The following is a 20769-nucleotide window of genomic DNA, read 5'->3' as shown; positions in this document are numbered from 1 at the left end:
TTCTCTTCTCCAACAAGAGAGTCGTACTACAAGACACGTTATAGACCTTCACGGAGAACAACTGCCCGTGTGCTCCGAACATAAATTATTCGGTAATGTCCCGGACAAACTGACATTGATCTCCCATCTGAAGTATCTTAAAGCGAAGTGCCTCAAGACTATGAACCTGATGAAGCTCCTGTCACGCACATCCTGGGGAATCGACAGGAGATGCCTCATGAGCTTGTGTAAAAGTCTAGTACGATCACGCCTTGACTACGGAGCTATAGTCTATAACTCAGCTAGGCCTAGTGCTTTGAAAATGTTAGATCCTATCCACCACTTAGGCATCCGCCTTGCTACAGAAGCCTTCAGGAGTAGTCCTGTGCGAAGAGTCTACGTTGAACCTAACGAATTGTCTCTGTACTTCCGAAGGACATATTTAAGCTTTTCCTACGCCTTGAAGGCGAAATCAGCTGCAGATGCTTGATGTAATTCACTTATTTACGACTTGTCCACGACCAGGCTGTTCCGTAACCACCCAGCCACTAGGCCTCCTCTGTCCCTCCGGTTGGAAGCTCTCTCAGAAGAAACAGGCGTCCCCCTTCTAGAGAATTTCCTAAGGACTTCCTACTAGGCTTCCACCGTCTTGGGAGTGGCAGACCATCCTGTGTGACGTCTATTTCGTCGAAATATCAAGGCCAGCACATGAAGCACATGTGCATTCGCATTTTCTTGAACTTCACGATAAGTATTCCTGAGCTGAATTTTATACAAACGCTTTGAAGTATCTTGCTGGCGTTGTTAACGCAGCCCTAGGAGCATCGTTTTTAATAGCCGGTATATTAAATCAATATACAAGTATTTTTACGGCGGAAACATGTGCGATGCTTTCTACGGTTAAACACATTAAACAAATCTCACTAAGGCTAATGTATTTACGGACTCATTGAGTGTAGTCCGAACCCTAATGAGTTTTCAGAAACGTAAGAACACTGTTTTTAACGAACTATATGCATTTCTATGCTCTGCTTATATGGATAAACAAGTCATCATCCTTTGCTGTGTGCCTGGCCACAGTGGCGTAAAAGCAATGGAGTTGCTCACGAGAACTTTACCTCAATAGTTTTAGCGACACCGATATAAACACACCCATTACAGCCACGGGTTATAAACCATACTTACGGCATAAGTTGAAGAAGCACTGGCAGAAACAGTGGGATACTCGGCTATCTAATAAATTACAACTGATCAAACCTAAACTAGGCTACTGGATATAGGAGAAAACCGCGCGATACAAGGAAGTGCTCCTCTGTGGATTAAGAATAGGTCATACCTTTGGCTCCCACTCTTACCTACTGACTAGAAGTGATTCTCCGTCACGTCGAAGGTGTGCTGACGACCTTACACTTCTCCATGTCCTCATCCAGTGCAGGGAAATAGAATCTGAGCGGAAAAAGTATTTTAATTCTGCGTGTCTTCAGTACATTCCACTCCAGGTCAAGCATTCTTCCTCATAACGAACCCTTTTTTAACCTGAAGGCAGTTTTTAGCTCTCTATATAAAATTAACATATTCAAAATAATTTGACCGGGTCATGTGTAGCACAGGCTCGCCTTTGAGGCTGTAGCGCAGTGACAATTTTTTACAGCACGGGCCTCTCAGCCCTTAACTTCAAGAGCCCTGTGCAGGCAGTAGTGCTTGTTTATATTTTATTATATCACTTCCTCATGGCGAAACATTTATGCTCATAGCTGACATCATGAGTCATTAACATTAATTTGATGCTTAGATATTTTATGCATTTCACAGCGACCCGTTTTAGGCCTCTTTACAGTCACATTACAACTACCATTTGCCACTCATTTGATCATTTCATACCGAAAACAATGACAATCCATTACCATATGCTATGGCACTCATTGGCCACAGCTTGCCTTTGTGGAATTAAAAAACATAAAATATCATCATCATCTTTGTACATGCTGACGTCATGAAAAAAATCAAAGCCGCCAGGTCCGAAACTTCGAGACCAATTTATTATAAAATTAAAAATTTTTTGTTTGCTAACCTTAATATTTGCCGAGTGGAATCCTTTTGCGTCTGAAAAGCGTGTGTTAGTGTTTTTATCACTTAGAAAATACGTGTCAGCACTGATTTAAGCCATGTTGGGGCTGTTAGGGCACTTATGCTTTCAATCGAGAGTCTCTTCGAAAGGCGCTCGCGTGCTACACCTCCCCGCCCCCCTACCTCTTCCGCAATATCTTACAACTTCTTCAAGTAGCGAAGTAGAGATCGATTGAGCTGCCCTACCCCGACTGAGCTGCCCGACCCGATTGAGCTGCTCGTCGAAAGGCTCAGTCTCGCCAGAAGCTGCCCCCGCAGGGATTACGCCTGACGGCGGCAAACCCGTTCAAGAGCCTCAGGTTTCACCCAGAACAAAGTCCCAGCGAAGGGTATTTACGGCCTCCGCGAGCCATTGTTAGAAGCTCCTCGTAAACACTCTGCCAATACTCAGACACTTTCTATCAACACCTGTTTTCTCGCAGGTCGCCCATTGTCTAACTCCGCCATTCCGCACCCGGCGGCAAAGACCGATCAGTTCGCATCAGCGTTCAAAGATACGGTTGTGCCCCATCGCGCAACATTCCACAAGAATGAGAACGGCTGCACAAGTGTATTTCGTTTCGTCTTATTGGTCTTGAAGGCCCCGCAGGGGCATTACGTGAGGATTGACGTTACACTCGAGACGAAGAAGATTAAACAGCGTGCAGGAGTACTTTGAAAGTGCTCGGCGATCGACACGCGATGCTCGCAGCTCGTAGTTTTCGGCCCGCTTGCTGCCATCGGTGGGCGCTGTGGACACCGAACCGTTGCATTTTTTGCCTCACACGGAAGCAAGAGCCTCTGTGATGCATTGTGGCACATTCGGCCCCATCTGTGATCACCCAGCACTCACCTGTAGCGCAAAAAAAAGTCACCGGCTGTCTGACGGTCCGAGTATCGCGTCTCAGACGTTGAGCCCTGCGCATGTAGAAATCAACACAGGGTACACTTTGGAAAGCTTATAATCATCTTAAATTTAGATAATAAATGCACAGCGTACAAGGAAAGGGGGGAAAGTTACAATAACATGACCGACATCAGAGTGCGAAGGATGCTATTGAAGGAGAACAAAAGTAAAGAAAAATAACCGAAATAAAAGAGGGATAAAATGGGAGTCAAAATTCACGCGTCTCTCGCCACGTCAGGGCCAACGTTATGTGCAGCGTTGTCTATAACGACCTACAAGACGGGTTCGTTCTCGGGTTATTCACGATGCCCGTCGATACCGAATTTCACGCCTTTGTCTCGACTTTGTCTCGCGCTGTTCCCCGATGCGCTCGTTGGCGCGCAACTTCGAAGCGGCGCCCTTCTGCGCGGCTGGGTCGCGGCTGGATCTCGCTGTCCAGCGCAGGCGTGACCGCGAGGCGCACGGTTTTTCACGAACTTGATCGCACGTGCCTGACTCACTTTTCCAGTGTTACACAAAGCGCAACGCTGGACGTGTCCATTCTACAGCTAATTTGGGCCGATCCCGAAGGTTGTGCCATGCCATGGATGGATGGATGGATGGATGGATGGATGGATGGATGGATGGATGGATGGATGGATGGATGGATGGATGGATGGATGGATTAATGAATGAATGAATTAATGAATGAATGGATGGATGGATGGACGAATGAATGAATGAATGAATGAATGAATGAATGAATGAATGAATGAATGAATGAATGAATGAATGAATGAATGAATGAATGAATGAATGGATGGATGGATGGATGGATGGATGGATGGATGGATGGATGGATGCGTGGATGCGTGGATGCGTGCATACGTGCATGCGTGCATGCTATGGGCGTCGACTTTGGAACGAGGCGGCGGATTGCGCCACCAAGCTCTTGTTATTATATTGCCTGAAGTCCTACCTATTTCTGAAAAAAAATCCCACGAAAAATTCCCATCACTAAATTTCTGCACCTCTATTGTGAACTTTGTTTCTGGACGCTTCCATCGTTTATCGTTTCCCTACTTTTCTTCCACCAATCTTCCGGTCGGCTCTTACTAAACTCTATTGCGGACTTGTTACTTGTTTACATTTGTCCTGCTCTCGCACGTACATAGCATCTTAAGGCGCCACCTCGCGCAAGGAAAGGACTGGTAAGGTTATCAAGTGCTATGCAGGCGTAGTTAAAGAACCGTGCTGCCCGGCTCTGGGGCATCATGGTGCAAATCCCATCATCGGGCATGTAAGAGAAAAATGCCGAGAAGAAATCCCCGAAAGATGTTCTCTCTTTTATTTTTAATTTCGACAAATTCGACCCGTCAATGACTTCCACTCTAACATAGAGCCACATGGGAGCTCGTGTTTTCTGTAGTCAATGCTCTTCGAATATAAAACGCCATATCTGGAAGTTCTCATTCTGGGAGTACAATCACTAGAAAATGGAGTTAAATATGCCGAGCTCAGTGTTCACAGGCAGCGCTAGACTGTTCTGAATGTGGTTGCACCCCCCACCTTTTGAGTAGAAGCACAGTAATTGCAAGACATGCAAGTGACCAGATCAGATTGATCATGAAAGCCGCTGAGATAGAAAATGGTAGAGCCTTAAATAAGTCCACCGTGCTTTGTCAGATGGGAAGCTATCGAAATTTAAAATAACGTGGTTTTACGTGCCAAAACCATGATTTAATTATGAGACACGCCGTAGTGGGGGAATCAAGAATAATCTGGACCACCAGGGGTTCTTTAACGTGCACATGAATTTAAGTACACGGGTGCTTTCGCATTTCGCCCCCTCCCCCCTCAAAACGCGGCCGACGTGGCCGGGATTCGATCCCGCGGCCTCGTGCTTATGGCAGCGTAAGCCACTAAGCAACTACGGCAGGTAAGAAGGTATCTTTTGGGGAGGTGCGCGGGAAGTGACGCGCCCACTTAAGAATTTGGCAACGCGTTTTGCATTATTTCGATTGTGTTGGCATTTCTAGAGGTCCAGGTCATTACGAAATCGCGCAGCTGCTAATGCATACGTACGTATGTGTTCTTTTGAAAAACAAAAATTAGTTGGAAGAGAACACTTGTCTGCCTGCCCCTCCCTCCCCCCCCCCCCGCTTTTTCTGTCATCCTTTGTCCCCTTTGACCCGCCGTGGTTTCTCAGTGGCTATGGTGTTAGGCTGCTGAGCACGAGGTCGCGGGATCGAATCCCGGCCACGGCGGCCGCATTTCGATGGGGGCGAAATGCGAAAACACCCGTGTACTTAGATTTAGGTGCACGTTAAAGAACCCTAGGTGGTCAAAATTTCCGGAGACCCCCACTACGGCGTGCCTCATAATCAGAAAGTGGTTTTGGCACGTAAAACCCCATAATTTAATTTTTTTGACCCTTTCACGCTGTTTAACCCTGTGCATTGACCGGCTTCTATTGCGTATGTCCGGCATGTGTCTTTAGGCAATTGCGTAAAACTTCAGTAGGTGAACACTTAATAATTAAATAAGTTACAGTGATTGCCGAGGGTTGTGTGGAGTTCGTTGTCATTAAAAATGGATTGTTTCCAGAAAAAAGAAAGAAATCTCTTTATCTCAATCACATTTGTCCAAAAAAGAACGTCTTCGCACGAAGATCCGGCTTCTCGTATTTGACACATCTGCGAGAATTTTCTGGACGCGCAGGTTTGAGATTAAAGTACATCTAATGAAAATTTCAGCAAGTTATCATTCAGGACGGAGTGAGTTCTGTTGTCCCATTCACACGTTCGAATCTTCCAAGTGCACCAAGTTAGTAGAGCACGAAGCGAGCACGACTTATGAGATAAACTTTTCACCCCGCTACTTAATGCGTCTCTCATCGTAAGTTTCGTCCACCAAGGAACTGTTTCCTATGTCTTTTCTCTCTCTTTTTCGTGATGAGGCATGACTTTCGATTTGTCAATTATGTGGCTGAATCTGGTGTCCTTGTCACGGCACTTGTCTGATACCAAGGTCCCGGTGTGGTTGACATCTCTCGCGGATGCTGAATGTTAAATTGTGTGAATGCGCATAGCCATTACGCAAACAAATCCTCAAAAACAAACACACACACATTTAGACACGCTGTGATGCAGCATATTCTCTTTCTTAAAACAGTTATGGAAAGTGAGTTTTCTGCCTGCAAACAGGATGCACTTTTGTGTACGGCAGCACGGTGAAAAAAATTCCGTTTTACCAGACAAAAACTGGGCAACCTAAAACCGAGCACAATTCCAATACAGAGCCCCCTTATGATGTCCCGAAAAAAAGAGGTTTTTCTTTCGTGAGTCTTTTGTTGGAAGCTGACCTTTAAACGAAACCGTCAGCTTACATTTCGCGTTACATGCACTTAGCCATCCATGTAACCTTCTTGACTAGTGTTTGTAACTTCTAAGAAAATAGCGACGTATTTCCCGCAACATTACTTTACTTCAAATTCACTTAATCATGCTCGTTGTCAAGTTCTTGTAACCAGGAGCGAAAAAAGGCGTTTAGGAGGTCTTGAATGGCCACTTATCTTATTTTATTTTTTTAGAGGCAATCGTGCGATAAATCTTCGCTGAGTGATTCGAGTGACCCGTTCTGTTACCTCTCACCTGGAAGCACTTCCAACTGCTGCCGTTCAGCACTTTGCCTCCTCTCAAGCAAAAGCGACGCGGTTCAGCTCAAGTGTAAGTTCACTCACGTATGAAACGACGTTCGCTTGGTTCAATTTTCGCCTAACTGAAGCAGTCGCGACGAAAATGGAGGCGTCCGCATTGGCACAAGACGGTCTCACCCCTCGAAGCGGGAAAGCGTTATTATTATTCTTTTTTGGCATCCCCCGCTCCGAATTACGGGACATCTTACGAGGCTGACAACGGTCGACACCCACGCTTCATCCGCTCAATTTCTGCGCCTTCCTACGCTCTTCACGGGAAAAAGCGCGTACTTCTTGTCCATCTACATTATCGTTCGACCTGTCCGTTAACTGAGTTTGTTCTGTCGTCTCACTCCCTCCCACACCCGGAAACTCTCGCCGACGCGATGAACGACATATTCGGTTGAATAGGAGGACAGCTTGCTCAAGGCGACAAGTCTGTGGCATGTTTTTTTTATTATTATTATTATCTTTTCGTCGTTTATCTTTAGCGATAAAGATACGAGTTTCTTGAACTTGTCTTGATAAAAAAGCGTGTGAAAGCTCATTTAACGTCACAATAGAAGGAATGTCGTCGTGTTTGAACTGTCATCAATGTGTCCTTTATGTGTTAGTGCCAAGCAAATGCACTAACCTGATGACCTGCTAGAAACAATCTGCATCAACAGATGTTAAGGGCAATTCGGGCAAATTTCATGGCATGGAACAAAACTATCCTCGTCGCCGCTGCCAGCATACTCGTTTTGTTTGCTTGGCAGAGAAGGTCACCAGCAAAAAAAAAAAAGCTTTATTTTCCGTAGCCTAAATAATTAAAGCACCAAGTATTTCTTTTCCACACGGCGAGGTTGAATGCTTGGCAAGAAATTATTCTGGCTTTTAAGAGGATCTGCGCGTGTATGCGTGCGTGAGTGTGTGCATGTGTGCGTGCTTGTATGCGTGTGTTCAGGGTTATAGCTTCAAGTTACGCGTCAAACGGTACTCTTCTTGGTTTTTATAGGCAATTCGCCTTCAGTTTAATACATTGGTTTCAAGCCAAGACCCACCATGAATTGAAGGGACTACGTAAAGACGAATTTACGAAGCCGACATAAGCCGCGCAATGCGTATGCGTTCAACAGTAAATGTTGCAAGCACGATTCCAAAACGAACCACAGGATCAACTTTGAACATTTATTAAAAAATTCCGAACAGTCATTCAAGAAATCCACGGCTAATCCCAAGCCTCAGCGTACCTAAAGTTTTCACGCCGTTAGCAAGCGTGCCTTTGTGACGCTTAAACAGAGGAAATGTCCGCATACGATAAATAGGCTTTCTCTTTTTATTCCCCTTCACCCTTCCCCCGTGCAGGGTAGCCAACCGGAACTGCCTCTGGTTAACCTCCCTGCCTTTCTATGCATCCTTTTCTCTCTCTCTCTCTGATGGATCCTGGAAAGGTTTGCCTGGCGGAACGGCCTTGACAGGGAGCATTGATTTCAGATGGGAGTGATGAGAGACGAAATGATGCGGCCGTCTGGACGTGACAGACGCACGAGCACACACAAAACACACCGCAAACGCAGTATACATAGATACCTTAATTGGAACGTGCGGACCATGATAACCATTACAGTCATCGGTCGAAGATAGCCACAAAATCTCTAAAATTCTTATCAGTCGATTCTTCTGGGCGAGATATTCGCCTTACCATCTCATGAATTTTGCATAGTTTACACCCAAGATATGAAGAATTTTCGTTGGCGTTTCTCACTTTGCAAAGCAGATCTTGCAACTGCACACATCAGCAAACCAGAAACAAATCACTGTTAAAATGTCGAGGACAGTGGTCTCGCACGAAAGTTCTCAATCCCGGTGTATCATCGTCTTGCAGGGCGAAACATTTGGTTTTCAGAGACGCCTTACTTAGTCATGTCAAAAACACTGTCCATTTGTTCGGTTTTCTTTTTCTTGCTTGCTGCCTTTCTTTTACTGAGGTAACAACGACAGGAAGGCTGACGTACTTTTTTCGATGACAAGTCGACAGAGATGTGTCGTGTTCTGTGTTCTGAAGGACCCACTAATGAAACTCGTGTCAAACCCAGAGGCCGCTAAGGTGGGAGTGTTTGCCCCGAGAAGACAAGAAATCGGCGAGATACATCGGCTAAAATAGATTCGTAGGGTGACAATGTCTGTTGGCTTTGGGGACTTGTAAGCAACAGCAAACAAGTAAAGAGAAATGGAGGAAAGCCTGTCAAAATATAGGAAAAAAAGAACGAGAGTAAAGAGAAAATATTTTCGTGACTGATTGCAACTCGCTTGTCTGCTCTGCTAGCTGATGAACAAATGATAGAAGTTGTCAAAGAAAAAAGATAAAGTTTCTTTTGTTTCCTTATTTGTTGTTATACTTCCATTCATTTTTTGCTCCCGGCACGTTGTAAGTGGTCGGGTACTGCTCTTAGCACTGTAGCAAAGTACCTTTACTTGTAATCATGAAAAAGGAAACAACCTTCAAATGGGAGTATGGCATCACGCTGCCAGCATTCGCAAGTCAGTTGCCCACAGCACCCACGCCGATTTCTTGTTCTCTCTCGTTTCCATTTCAGAAACGGGTCCGTCCCGTGGCCTGTGAGATCCCTGTGGTGCAAGGCAGGTTCGGCACTAAATAATCAAGTTTAGCGGGAAGAGAACGGACCCCTCTACAGGGCAATAATAATACACGGGACGAGCAATTTCGTTTTATCAAATTTTCCTGTTTGTGCTAGAAAGAGAGAGAGAGAGAGAAATGGAAGAGAGGAAAGGCAGGAAGGTTAACCAGAGGCGCGTCCGATTTGCTACCCTGCACTGGGGAAAGATGTATAAGGACGAAAAGAGAGAGAGGGGGAGGGAGGGAGAGCGAGAGGGATACAAAGAGAGGAGATACAGAGAGAGGAGATGCAGAGAGCACAGTTTGGTGCGCATCTGAAGGTTCGCACCGAGTCTCCACACGGTTGCCAAGACTTGTCGAGTTGAGGTACTTCAACAACGCTTTCGTGGCTTTCTGTGCCACCCTAAACTAACTCTGCGCATGCCCAGGTGCCCTTTCCGTGGCCGCGGCGCCACTACCTTTGCTTCGAGCTGTGAAACCGCTCGTGTTGTGCACGTGCAGGCGAACGAAAGCAAGAGCGATGCGCTGTCGTGCACAATGTGTGACTAAGCATTTATGGAGTCGGAACGCTAAACTTTCCTGCCGCTATCGCTCGTGCTCTCAGAGAAGCAAGAAGTTCGCGAAGCAGGCCGTACGAATGCTGTGAACGAGGGCTGGTGGCCCTACCAATGTTGCACGCGGAGCGCAATAAACTGTGATAATGAAGGGCGAAAAAAGCAGCTAAAAGGTGGCGCTGGATGTTGAACCGCGCCTCCCACTTACCCTCGCGTGTCGTTCGCTGCCGATACCAGAACGGCCGTGATCCGTCTGTGATGCCGCGTTAACATGACGGATCACGGCCGTTCTTCGAAACAGCGCGCAATCAAGCTAGTCACGAGAGCTGATACACTCACACACACACAAAACGTGACAGCGCACGAAACAAATGGCATGCTCACGGTGACAAAAGGGTGCTAGACTAGAACACTCTACCTCGAATTAATGGACCCGCGCGTTCGGGCCCGATAAGCCGCGCCAGCTAGACTCCCAGTTGTGTGTTTGGCGCCAGCCGCTAGAGGCGCTTTTTCAATGTCGAAAACGTGAAGATATCTGCCTACAGTGTACTAGAAGGCTAGTGTAATCTGCATATATACGTGAAGAATGTGAAGATATCTGTCCAGCGGTCGATTTAGGCACCACTGGACTCCTTGAAGCCCTTGGGTTCAGCGAGAGCAGGGGGAAAGTAAACATGTCCGCAATAGGAGATTAGTAAGGGGCGGTTGGAAGATGGGTGGAATAAAAGTAGGGCAACGACAACCAGCGGAGACGTACAAAAACAAAGTTTACCATAGGAGGTCAGAAAATTTCGTTATGGGAAGTCATCGTGCGTTTCTTTTTTTTTTCTTTTTTATCCTAGGTAGGACATTATGCAGTATAATAGCAAGAGCTTGGTGACGCAACCCACCCGTTCCAAAGGGGATGCTCACAACATCCATCCATCCAAACAGGCCAGCCTGGTGGAAAAAGCTCCTTTGACTTACGCGTCAGCAGTGCGTGACAAGATCAAACTCATTGTCATACACTGCCTGCTAAAAAACAAAAAAAAAACGACGCGGTCTTGAAGCTTCCGCAACGGCTTGCTGTGACGTCAGAAACTTTGACAGCGTCACTTCAGACATAGTTAATTTTTTTTTCATCCTAAAGATGGACTAAATTGTATTCTAAAGCAGCCAAAGGGTAAACTTAAGTTTTAAGGCGGTAGATATGGCCTAATTGTGAGAACAACGTTCGAAATCTGTGCCTTTATATGGCGCACCGACGCTGTGACTAGAAGTTCAAGAACTGGAACTTCGACCGTCATTTTTTTTTTGTCTTATAATGTACCTCTCAATCGCCAAATCAACCAAAATACATTTATGAAATAACGTTCCATCAGTCCAAACGCGTTTATTGTTTCTCCACACTGTTCCTTTAATAAAGCAGGCGTGGGTAACCTGGAATGCATGGCGTGCGATTGTTCCGCCTGAACATCTCGTACGTTGCTTAAAGGGACACTAAAGCAAAACAGTATATCAGTTTAGACTGATAAAGCATTGTCTGAGAAATGTGCAGGTGGTTATTTCAAAATAATAGTTAGAATATTAGATGAAAAAATTAGGATGAAAATATCGGTATTTGAATTTCGTGCTGAAACACCGACGCCGGTACGTCGGTGTGACGTCAGAGACTCCAAAGCATGTTTTCGTATTCGGGCCGCGTTGTCTCAGTAAAGGTTCCCCAAACATCTCATGTTAAATATTTGGTTCCTCTGGAACACAACGCAGTCAATCTGCACTACTAAGGAAGTAAGTAAGTAAGCCCTAAAAGACGCTATCAAACTCCATGACGTCACAGTGACCTGGTGCGGGAACTTCAAAGATGCGTCGCCACCTGTATATCGCTTTCGCGCTTTTTCTTGCTTAGTAATCGTCTTATCGTGGTAAGATTGGTGTTTTTGGTGTTGTAGAAGGGTAATTTAATGATGCAGCAGAAATCATTTTTCTCTTTAGTGTCCCTTTAAGAAGTGTGCGTCACCAAAAAAAAAAAAAAAATAAAGATACGTTGATCAACTCCGTAGCTACGAAGGAAGGCAGTACAACTGCTGGCTCCTGCCCGTCCAGTTACACTCGTGTGGCGACGTAACTTCAGCGCCCAAATATAAAGCCGAAATGAGGGGGGGTGGGGGGGAAGGGCAGCCGCGTGCTCACGGAAAGTTTGCCCAGCACCTGCCCGCCCTCCGCTTCTAAAGAAAACCGAAACTCCGCGCGCACACCACGTGCGCGTCCCTCTCCCCCGAAACGTCCGCGAGGCGTCGCCTCGCGCGCTCTCCCGACCGCGCCAAAAAGGCCGGTCGGAGGCGCGGGCACGTTCGGTGCGTGCGAGCCGCGCTGAGGGGCAGGCCGTCGAAAAAAGCACCCCGTCGCCGAGGAAAGAGCGCGCGCGCGTTGCGTGGCTGCATCGTCCCGGAGGAGTCACCAACAGCACCCCCTCCCAAACATCCATCCCCGAGCACCGCCAAACACATCGAGAAGCCAAGAAGAGCCCCCTCCGTCGAGTCTCCTTCCACTGCAAATCCCACCGGTCCGCGCCTTCGTCACCCGTCATCGCCGACAATATCCGCGCACGCATCGAGAAACTGTTCAGGGCCGCACGTCTTCCGTTTGACTTGGACGTCCGTAGAACACGCGCACACAAAGACACACACACGCAAAGAAAGAGAGAGGCCTTGGCAATGGCTTTGGCAAGGAACCTGGTCTTAGCGTTGTCCCTGTTCGTGGTCGGACCGTGGGCATCAGTGACCGCGGTGGGCGCGGGCCTCTCCGATGCCCCGTCCGTCAGGCTCTGCGGACGACGACTGGCCGACTTCGTGTGGATGATCTGCATGGACCGAGGCGGCGTTCACAGCCACATGGACCGGCGAGCCCGTAAGTGGTTTCATCCCGCACGCTCGATCGCTATCTCCAGTTGTGAGCCGTGTAGCGACATTCGCGCGCCTGAGTCTTTCGCGGCTCTTTTTTGGATGTGGAAAAACTTGGCCGAGGCCCAATTACTGCATGTGTCTCTTTCGGCGTGTCTCGCGCGGCCCGCCGACCGGCCAGCTGGTTGTAGCGTCCCGTTCCCTTTATCTCGTAGCGGGTTCGAAGCGAAACTTGGTCCCGGCACGAGCGATCAGTAGCGTGTAACTCTCTTCGTGTGGATACACGTGTGGCAGACGCGTCTTAAAATGGGGTGTGCGGCGTTACGTCGTATCACGTCAACCTGCGATCTGCATCGTGGCACTCCTTATATCGCAACGTATTTTCTTTTTTTTTTTTCCCCACGGCAGATTTCTTTTTAAAAGGTCGCTCATGAGAATCCGCTTAACTCTGCATCACGTGCATAATCCTGTAACAATGTTTTTTTTTTTGTGTGTGTGTGTGAAACTGTTTCTAATAAACTTGTTGCGGTTGTCCGCTACGTCAGGCTCCAGTATGGCCCTTCTAAACGCCTTTATCTTGATCACCCGTTTTCCAGGGCTAGAAACGTAACTTTGCCAAGGGCCTAATACTGAATTATACTTTTGGACCTGCGTTTGGTGCGTCTGTGAGAATCTGGACAACGAACATGACGAGTGCGATGTTACCGTGCGTGACTCAAACCGATGAAACCGTGAGTTATTTCCTAGTGCGCAGCCATTGTTATATCATTGCTTGATTACTTTTATTTATTCACATTTACACTTTAGCTGGATGGCATTACAGTAGGCGGGATGGCAGCAGCATAAGTACTTCGTTGCCCCAAAAGAAACATGAATGTGCCATACCGGCCATATCACGATACATCCAACATCGCATACCACCAAGGAAACTGGGTGTCATCGCCTAAAAAATGAACTCTTCGCACGAGCCGTTGGACATACCTTCTGTGGGCACACGGTCGGTCCAATGCTTTGTGAACACCCATCTACTCATTGATGTAGGTGTGTTTTCATACCCATAATATTTGTGCAAAACTAAGTCCACTTGTGATAGACGGTGCCGTTCAGGGATCGGCGAAGTCGTAAAGTCTTGCATATTCTCCGGCTTATACATTGTAACCGTTTATTATTTCACCCAGTACTTGGCCAATGCTTGAATGCTCGCCTGAGCACGCGTATGTGTATTTTGGATAGTTCTGTGACTGAGGAAACCATGGGCGATCTAAGGTGTCCCACACGTGTCGCTACGTCTGTGATATGTGTTCCTTCGCATTCGCCCTATCTCACCAGTAATGTCGATGCTGCCGATCGAAACTTGGCCAAGGTCCAAGCGGTCGACCTTCCAGACCATGAATATATTCTCGAGTCCATTGAGGGTCTGTGACCTACGCTGGGGCACGCGACTTGCTCGGTGTCACTTTGTCGAACAAGTGCGCTTTTTTTTTTTGTTGTTGTTGTTGTTGAACTTGACCTACTTTCGGCGGCCTGTTTCTTTCGCATCTGGCATTCGCACGTCTCTTTATCTTCCTTTTTTTTCATGTGTGTCCCTTTAAAATTTTCAGATCTGCCGACCACGTGCAGCACGAGTTATCGCTATGAAAGGGAAATTTAGCATCCACCCGAATCGTAGCACGATGCTACAAATGAAAGCCGTTCGGATTCCTCGGAAAGATGCCTCGCGGTTGAAGAAAAATTCGGCCTGGTCTGAGACGAATTTCCGATAACTATCTTTCCGTGCTGGTCCGCAAAAGTCGTTATCACTATCTTTGCAACACTTTCTTCTGTTTTTTATCACCCGCTATCATCACACGTTCTTTTCTTCCTTCTTTTTTTTTTTTTCGCTGCTATCTAAACTCTTCGAATTGGACACGTACGTGGGAAAAACTTCTGCGGAACTTCCTAGTTCCGAAATTGCACCTATTTGTTATCATAGTTTCTTAAATATTTTTTCGTGATATGGTCGCAGTTATACAAACTGACGTGGATCAAGTTTTTCACGGCACAATGTTTTTGCTAAGTGTCGTTACTAGCTTCGCCAATGTAGACATAGCATGTATCATTCTTATCGATGCATAGGCCAGTTATAAGCGCAGTGATTATTATAAGACTGTAATGACTGACTTAGACTCGGGCACACTTCGGTCAACGAAGGTTTTTCATTCTCTAGCCGCTGTTTTTTTTTTTTGCCCTCGTAGTTATCGCAATCGTTATCGCAGTGTGCGTGTGTTTTACACTGATAATGGGGCCTGCGTTAAATCATACAAATTGATCTGGAGCCGTTCACTGCGGTAGGCATATTTTTTTATGCTGCTCTGGTAGATTAAACTTTATCAAATTTCTAATTGGGAGAGTTCAAAAATTGTATAACCAACCTGAATTCACAACACCCGCCTTGGTTGCTCAGTGGGTATGGTGTTAGGCTGCTGAGCACGAGGTCGCGGGATCGAATCCCGGCCACGGCGGCCGCATTTCGATGGGGGCAAAATGCGAAAACACCCGTCTACTTAAATTTAGGTGCACGTTAAAGAACCCCAGTTGGTCGACATTTCCGGAGTCGTCCACTACGCCGTGCCTCATAATCAGAAAGTGGTTTTGGCACGTAAAACCCCATAATTTAATTTTTTTGAATTCACAACAGTGGTTCAAGAACATGCTTGTCGGAGCGGTGGAGGCTAATGGTGGAGTGTTGGATAATTGGTAGCAAGGAAATACGGAGAAAGAATGCACAAAGTAGCGCACGAGATAAGTGCTTTAATAATCATGAAAGCTTGCAAAGACGCACAGAACGGCTGAGGCACGCAGGACGTGCGTGTGAAGTCAGGCGGAAGGCAACTTGGCACGTGATATAGTCGAGACACACTGGACTGAAGATAACAGACACACTTTTGCGAACCAAACTTCTGCAGCTTAGCACTGTAATGAGACGGACACCGTACAATTGCGCTTCGAAATAAAAGCGGGTAATTGCAGGCGTAATGCGCTTAATCGGATCCGCTTACATCCACCTAATCTCTTTAGCAGTGCGGCGCAGGGATACTACGATTCCGTCTCAAAAGAGACGTCCGGGACAAAGCGAGAGTAATATCGACGGAAAGTGTCTTTCTGCACGACAAACATAAGGCGATAATGATGGGCGCGTGGGAAATTGTAAAGAAGAAAAAGAAAGACGAACAGCAGGGACAATGGTTATCAGGGGGATACGCGCTCGCGTTCTGAAGAAATCAAACCTTCGGCCTCGTGTGGAAGGGTTTACGAGATTAACGCGACCGCAAGTGTCGTTTCGTTTTCTTTACGTCGCGATTGTGTGTGTCCGTGCGCATTGGTGCGCACTTGTTAATTACCCAAACGATCGTTTCCGTCCAACTACTCGAGAGAACATAAACCATCTGAACCAGGGTGGTTCTGACGGCTCTTTCTTGAGAGAGTAACTGCTTCTTCTACACATTACTCCGTCTTCTATGGTCCACGTACTCCTCGATGAATCCGTGACAGGCAGCCCGTGCACAAGGAGCACTTAAAAAAAGACTGTATAAAAGACGTGCTGTCAGCGTGTAAATTTAAAGGCCTTGGTCCCACGAAAAAGATGTAATTTCGGAACACTTTGTGCCGGCAGACGGTAAAACAGTGTAAAATTATATTTTTCGCATACATTAGTATAGACTGTAAATCCTAATACCAGACTGTGTGTCCAGGCTGCGGAAATATTCACCTATATTTCTCAAATCGTGCGCTCCGCGTTGTTGTTGTTGTTTTTTTTTTGCCGATAGTCCATGTATCGAAGTCTCTTCAGCATTTTTGTGGCTAGTTGCTCATTCCCCCCTTGCTGCTCGTGGTGGGTTCATCATTTCAATTGCTCCGGCAAATTTTCTCTGGCTCCGAAATGGGTAGGCCACGCGTCATATGTCCTCCTGAGGAGCAGGCAGCTTTCGATCAGGAAAGCCGCGAGTAGAACCGGGAACGACCTCGTCTATGCCGTGCCGATGCTGCAGCCCGGACACAAGAACAGGCTCGTGCAGCTGAGTGCAAGCAGCAACTGCATACCTAGAGTCCGGCAGGCTACCACGTAGTCATTTATTGAACCGACGGGATCAAGCCAGTGATAAACACCGCGGCCGCACGTTTCAGCTTCGCGGGTTAACCCTCTGCACAGAGTGCTTGTGCAGAGATATTTCTTTAAGTGCGGTGCTACTTGCGCAGTTATTGTGAACGACTCGACTCAGTTCAACATGCATCTCGCAAAACGCACGTGATTGTCGCGAAGCACTTTTATGTCCTGTAAGCCCGAACGTACTTGTAACCATTTCTTTGTCTCAGAAGACGGAGCACTCGAAATCGTAGGTATCTTCAAACAGAACCTGTTTCTAGTTGGGTGTTGCTTACGCTCCATAACAGGGTGGGCTTATTTCTACACCTTTTCCAAGTGTGTACCTGATGTGGTCTAGACTCGGAATGATTAGAGCGGTTAAGCAAGATGTTTCTGCATCTTGTCCTGTAATATATTTATTTACTTGGACTGCCGCGTTAAAAGAAGTATCAATTGCACTGTATTTACGCATCTCATTCACTCCTTGACGCACAAAATGTTTCCTTACTGCTATGCCCACCGTGAAGTGTCACGACATATGGATACCAAAAACTAACCTTTAATGGAGTGCTCTTTCTACAGTGCAGTTGGATGTTTCTTTCTGACGTTTGTTTCTTCGTAGCAACGCGAAGTGAAAGTCCAGGAGTGCGCTTTGTCGCCGTTCTCGCATTCCTCCGACAAACCTTGAGTGCCTCTGTGAAGCACTCTTATCGTGTTTTCCGTGGCTTTCGTGAGAGAAGCACCCTTGTCTATCATGGTCGCAAGGGGGGGGGGGGGGTAATAATGTCCACAAAGAGTTATAAATTTTGGGCACAAAAACATGCCGTTTCCAAAGCGTGGGCAACAAGTGCTGTTAAGATTTTCCTTACTGTTCTTTTCGAAATATTTGGTGCTCCCCTTCGCCAGATATGGGGCGACGGAGATTCTAATAAGATAATCTTTCAATCCCCAAATAGCATGATTCGGCAGAAAATCATTTATTATTAGCAAAACAAAGTGCGGATAAAAATACGCTTTTTAAACGTGCATTGAAATCGCGTTGCTCCTCAAGTCCGGACGACCTTAAAGATATTTTTTTTATTTATTTACGGCTGCTGTAGGCGGCATTACTGCTCTATTAGGAAATGTCTACACCGTCAGCATGCTCGGAATCAGAAGCAGTAATACACTTTACAATAACGCCGCCTTCCAACTAATCTCAAGAAAACGAGTTTGAAACAGTTGTATTCTTTGAGTGTTCAGAACTGTTCAGAAGTGTTCAAGAACCACCAGGCTGAGTCCTTGCGCGCTCCCAAATGCATCGTAGTCGTTCACTGTTGCCGAACAGCTGACCATAGCAACGAGCAGGCACTGTCGAAAACCTCTGACTTCACGGAGAATTGGTGCGGAGATCTGAAGATATCACCGCCACTTAATTGTACTTCGATTTTCAGTATTTCCTACCTTGCGAATTCTTTCCTCAAGGTACGTCTTACCTCTTCGTATTCAACAAGCGTAAGCTACGAGTTCTCTTTACGTCTTTTATTATTATTTAACGCGAGGTTAACCGGAAGAGCTTCGTACTGGTTGCGGTACACCGGAGGAAGGGAACAGAAGGCCGATGAGAGAGGGAAAGCGTAACATATGCGAGAAATAAAAAAAAAATAACGTCACGCAGTCAAAGAAGATTGCAAAGAGCAAGTTTATTTTTGTGGATGGCTGTCACCTTACGTAGCAGAATAAAGGACGTATAGTTGGATGATACCCCGCATCGCGCAGGATTTTTGCTAAAGCTCTGTACTGATGTCCTCGATATAATTTACAGAGACAATCACTCGCAACCGCGATAGCGCGCTTTGACCAAAGACCTCTCACAGAGGAACTTATTTTAAAATACCGCCATCATAAGCCTTCGCAGCAGAGGGCGACGAGTGCACTGTTGCGGTTTTTGAGGGCGACAGAATTGGACAGGCGGCTGTAGCCTGAACAGGTGTTGACAGTGCTTCAAGTGTCACTGTGCTGTGCGATGACAGTATTCAGTGACAGTGACCGATTGTGATTGTGTGTCTATTCTCCTTCCTTTCCTTATCTCTACTTTGTTACCACTTTACCTCCCCCTCCCCTCTCTCCCCAGCGTAGGGTAGCCAACCGGATCTTTTTCTCTGGTTAACCTCCCTGCCTTTCCCCTTTCCTCTCTCTCTCTCTCTCTGTACTGAGGCCCATCTTGAAGCCACGTACTGGATGTCAGGACGTCTGTCACTGCGCAGAACGGACTCCCTAGGCAAGAATTCCCGATTATGTTTGGTGGGTCGGAAAGTTCAGAGCAGGCGGCACACATCGACGTCTTGGGCCAGGCAGGACATTCGTTCATAAAAAAAGAAGGCATCCACATGAACGTGAAGTTGGGACTCAAAAGCAACGCCAATCTTTTGAGTTATCGAGGTAGCAGCGGTAGCACATGAAACGCGCATGCCGTGATGACGATGGCGATATATGAGTATGGCCCATCCGCGTCGAACCATTATCAACTGTGATGAGACCCATGTAACCCCTCATCGCTCCTTATCAACTGCTTGAATGCTTATCTGTCTGTGTTGCGCGGCGTGAAAGGCATAAGCCCTCAGAGAACGGTGGTATTTCGATCAGTGAAGCAAGACCCCCAACGGACGATACTTCCCGCAGCCACCGCAACGCATCGGGGATGTGGCGAGTTTTGCATTGAATTTCCGAAATATCGGAATTTTCTTGACGTATACAATGCTCTAAGTCGACTCTACATGGGCTCCTAAGAATGGCTTTTATGCCACTGTCACCAAATCTATCAACGAAGCCTTCATAGAAGCTGTTCTCCTTTGACCTTTGTTTTATACCGGCGAGAAAAACTCTTTCACGTGATTCAGATATATTCACATACTGCAAGCGTGGGAGTTCAGCCTAGTGGGTAAGACACTCAGCTTTTGAGCGTGGGGTCGTAGGCATATATGTTCGAAACTCCTCACCGTCAGCGTTTTTTCTTTCGTGTTTATTTTGTCTTATACAATCATTTCTTTATAGCGATTCGCCTTACCTGAATAACAGACGAACAGGTTTCCTTGTTAGGTAGGCATAGAAATGTTTGCCCATTTAGAATTAAATTCTTAGGGTTTACGTGCCAAAACCACGATATGATTATAAGGCATGCCGGGGCTGGGGACTCCGGATTTAATTTGACCACCGACCGTTCGCTAACGTGCGCCCGATGCACGGTACAGAGGGGTTCTTGCATTTCGGCATCATCTAAATGCGGCCGCCCCGGCCGGGATTCGATCTCGTGACCTCGTGCTGAGCAGCGCAATGCCGAAGCCACTGCGTCATCGCGGCGACGGATGTATGCTGCCCGTCGAGGGGAGCATGGTGGTGAAATTGCGTGTACATGGAGAAAAGTTGGCAACATCAGCATCATCATCAGCAGCAGCTTATTTTTATTTCCACTGCTCACGACCAAGGCCTCCCCCAGCGATCTCCAATTACCCTTGCCTTGCACCAGCTGATTCCAACTTGCGACTGCGCGAATTTCTTAATTTCATCACCTCGCCTATTTTTCTGCAATCCTGGATTGCGTAGTACCCTTCCCTTCCTACGTACGACACACACCGGCGCACCATTAAGGCTCCTATACCGCTTGTAGCACAGTTGCACATTCCCATTCTGAGGGATGAGCAAAGAATGGGAACATGGGAAAGGCACACACACACACCATGTGCCCCATCAATGGGGCAGTCCAAATAAGAAAAGCGAAGAAGCCGTTCAATATCGCCAGCGATTCCATTGAGAGGTATTTTGTTTTAAAGACGTCTATCAGTCGAAGTTAGATGTAGAGGCTGCATGTCGCGATCTATTCTTTAATTGCGCGCAACACAACTGCGGTCGCTTACACTGCTACATCGGGCAACGTTATTCTGCG

At 46.8% G+C, this 20769-nt stretch overlaps 1 protein-coding gene across 1 annotated transcript in view; it reads left to right on the top strand.

Annotated features, from left to right (window-relative positions):
* The first annotated feature begins 11595 nt into the window (after positions 1–11595).
* LOC126544746 (uncharacterized) overlaps positions 11596–20769 on the top strand; it is a 79854-nt gene continuing 70680 nt past the window's right edge. The window contains exon 1 of the mRNA XM_050192212.3: positions 11596–12731. Within this exon, the coding sequence (XP_050048169.1) occupies positions 12539–12731 (193 nt within the window). The 5' untranslated portion in view covers positions 11596–12538. The remainder of the gene's footprint in view (positions 12732–20769) is intronic.

The sequence above is a fragment of the Dermacentor andersoni genome, chromosome 10 (genome assembly GCF_023375885.2).
Source record: "Dermacentor andersoni chromosome 10, qqDerAnde1_hic_scaffold, whole genome shotgun sequence".
NCBI lineage: Eukaryota > Metazoa > Arthropoda > Arachnida > Ixodida > Ixodidae > Dermacentor > Dermacentor andersoni.
Note: the sequence above shows the minus strand (reverse complement) of the source record. Positions and strands in the feature narration are given on the sequence as shown.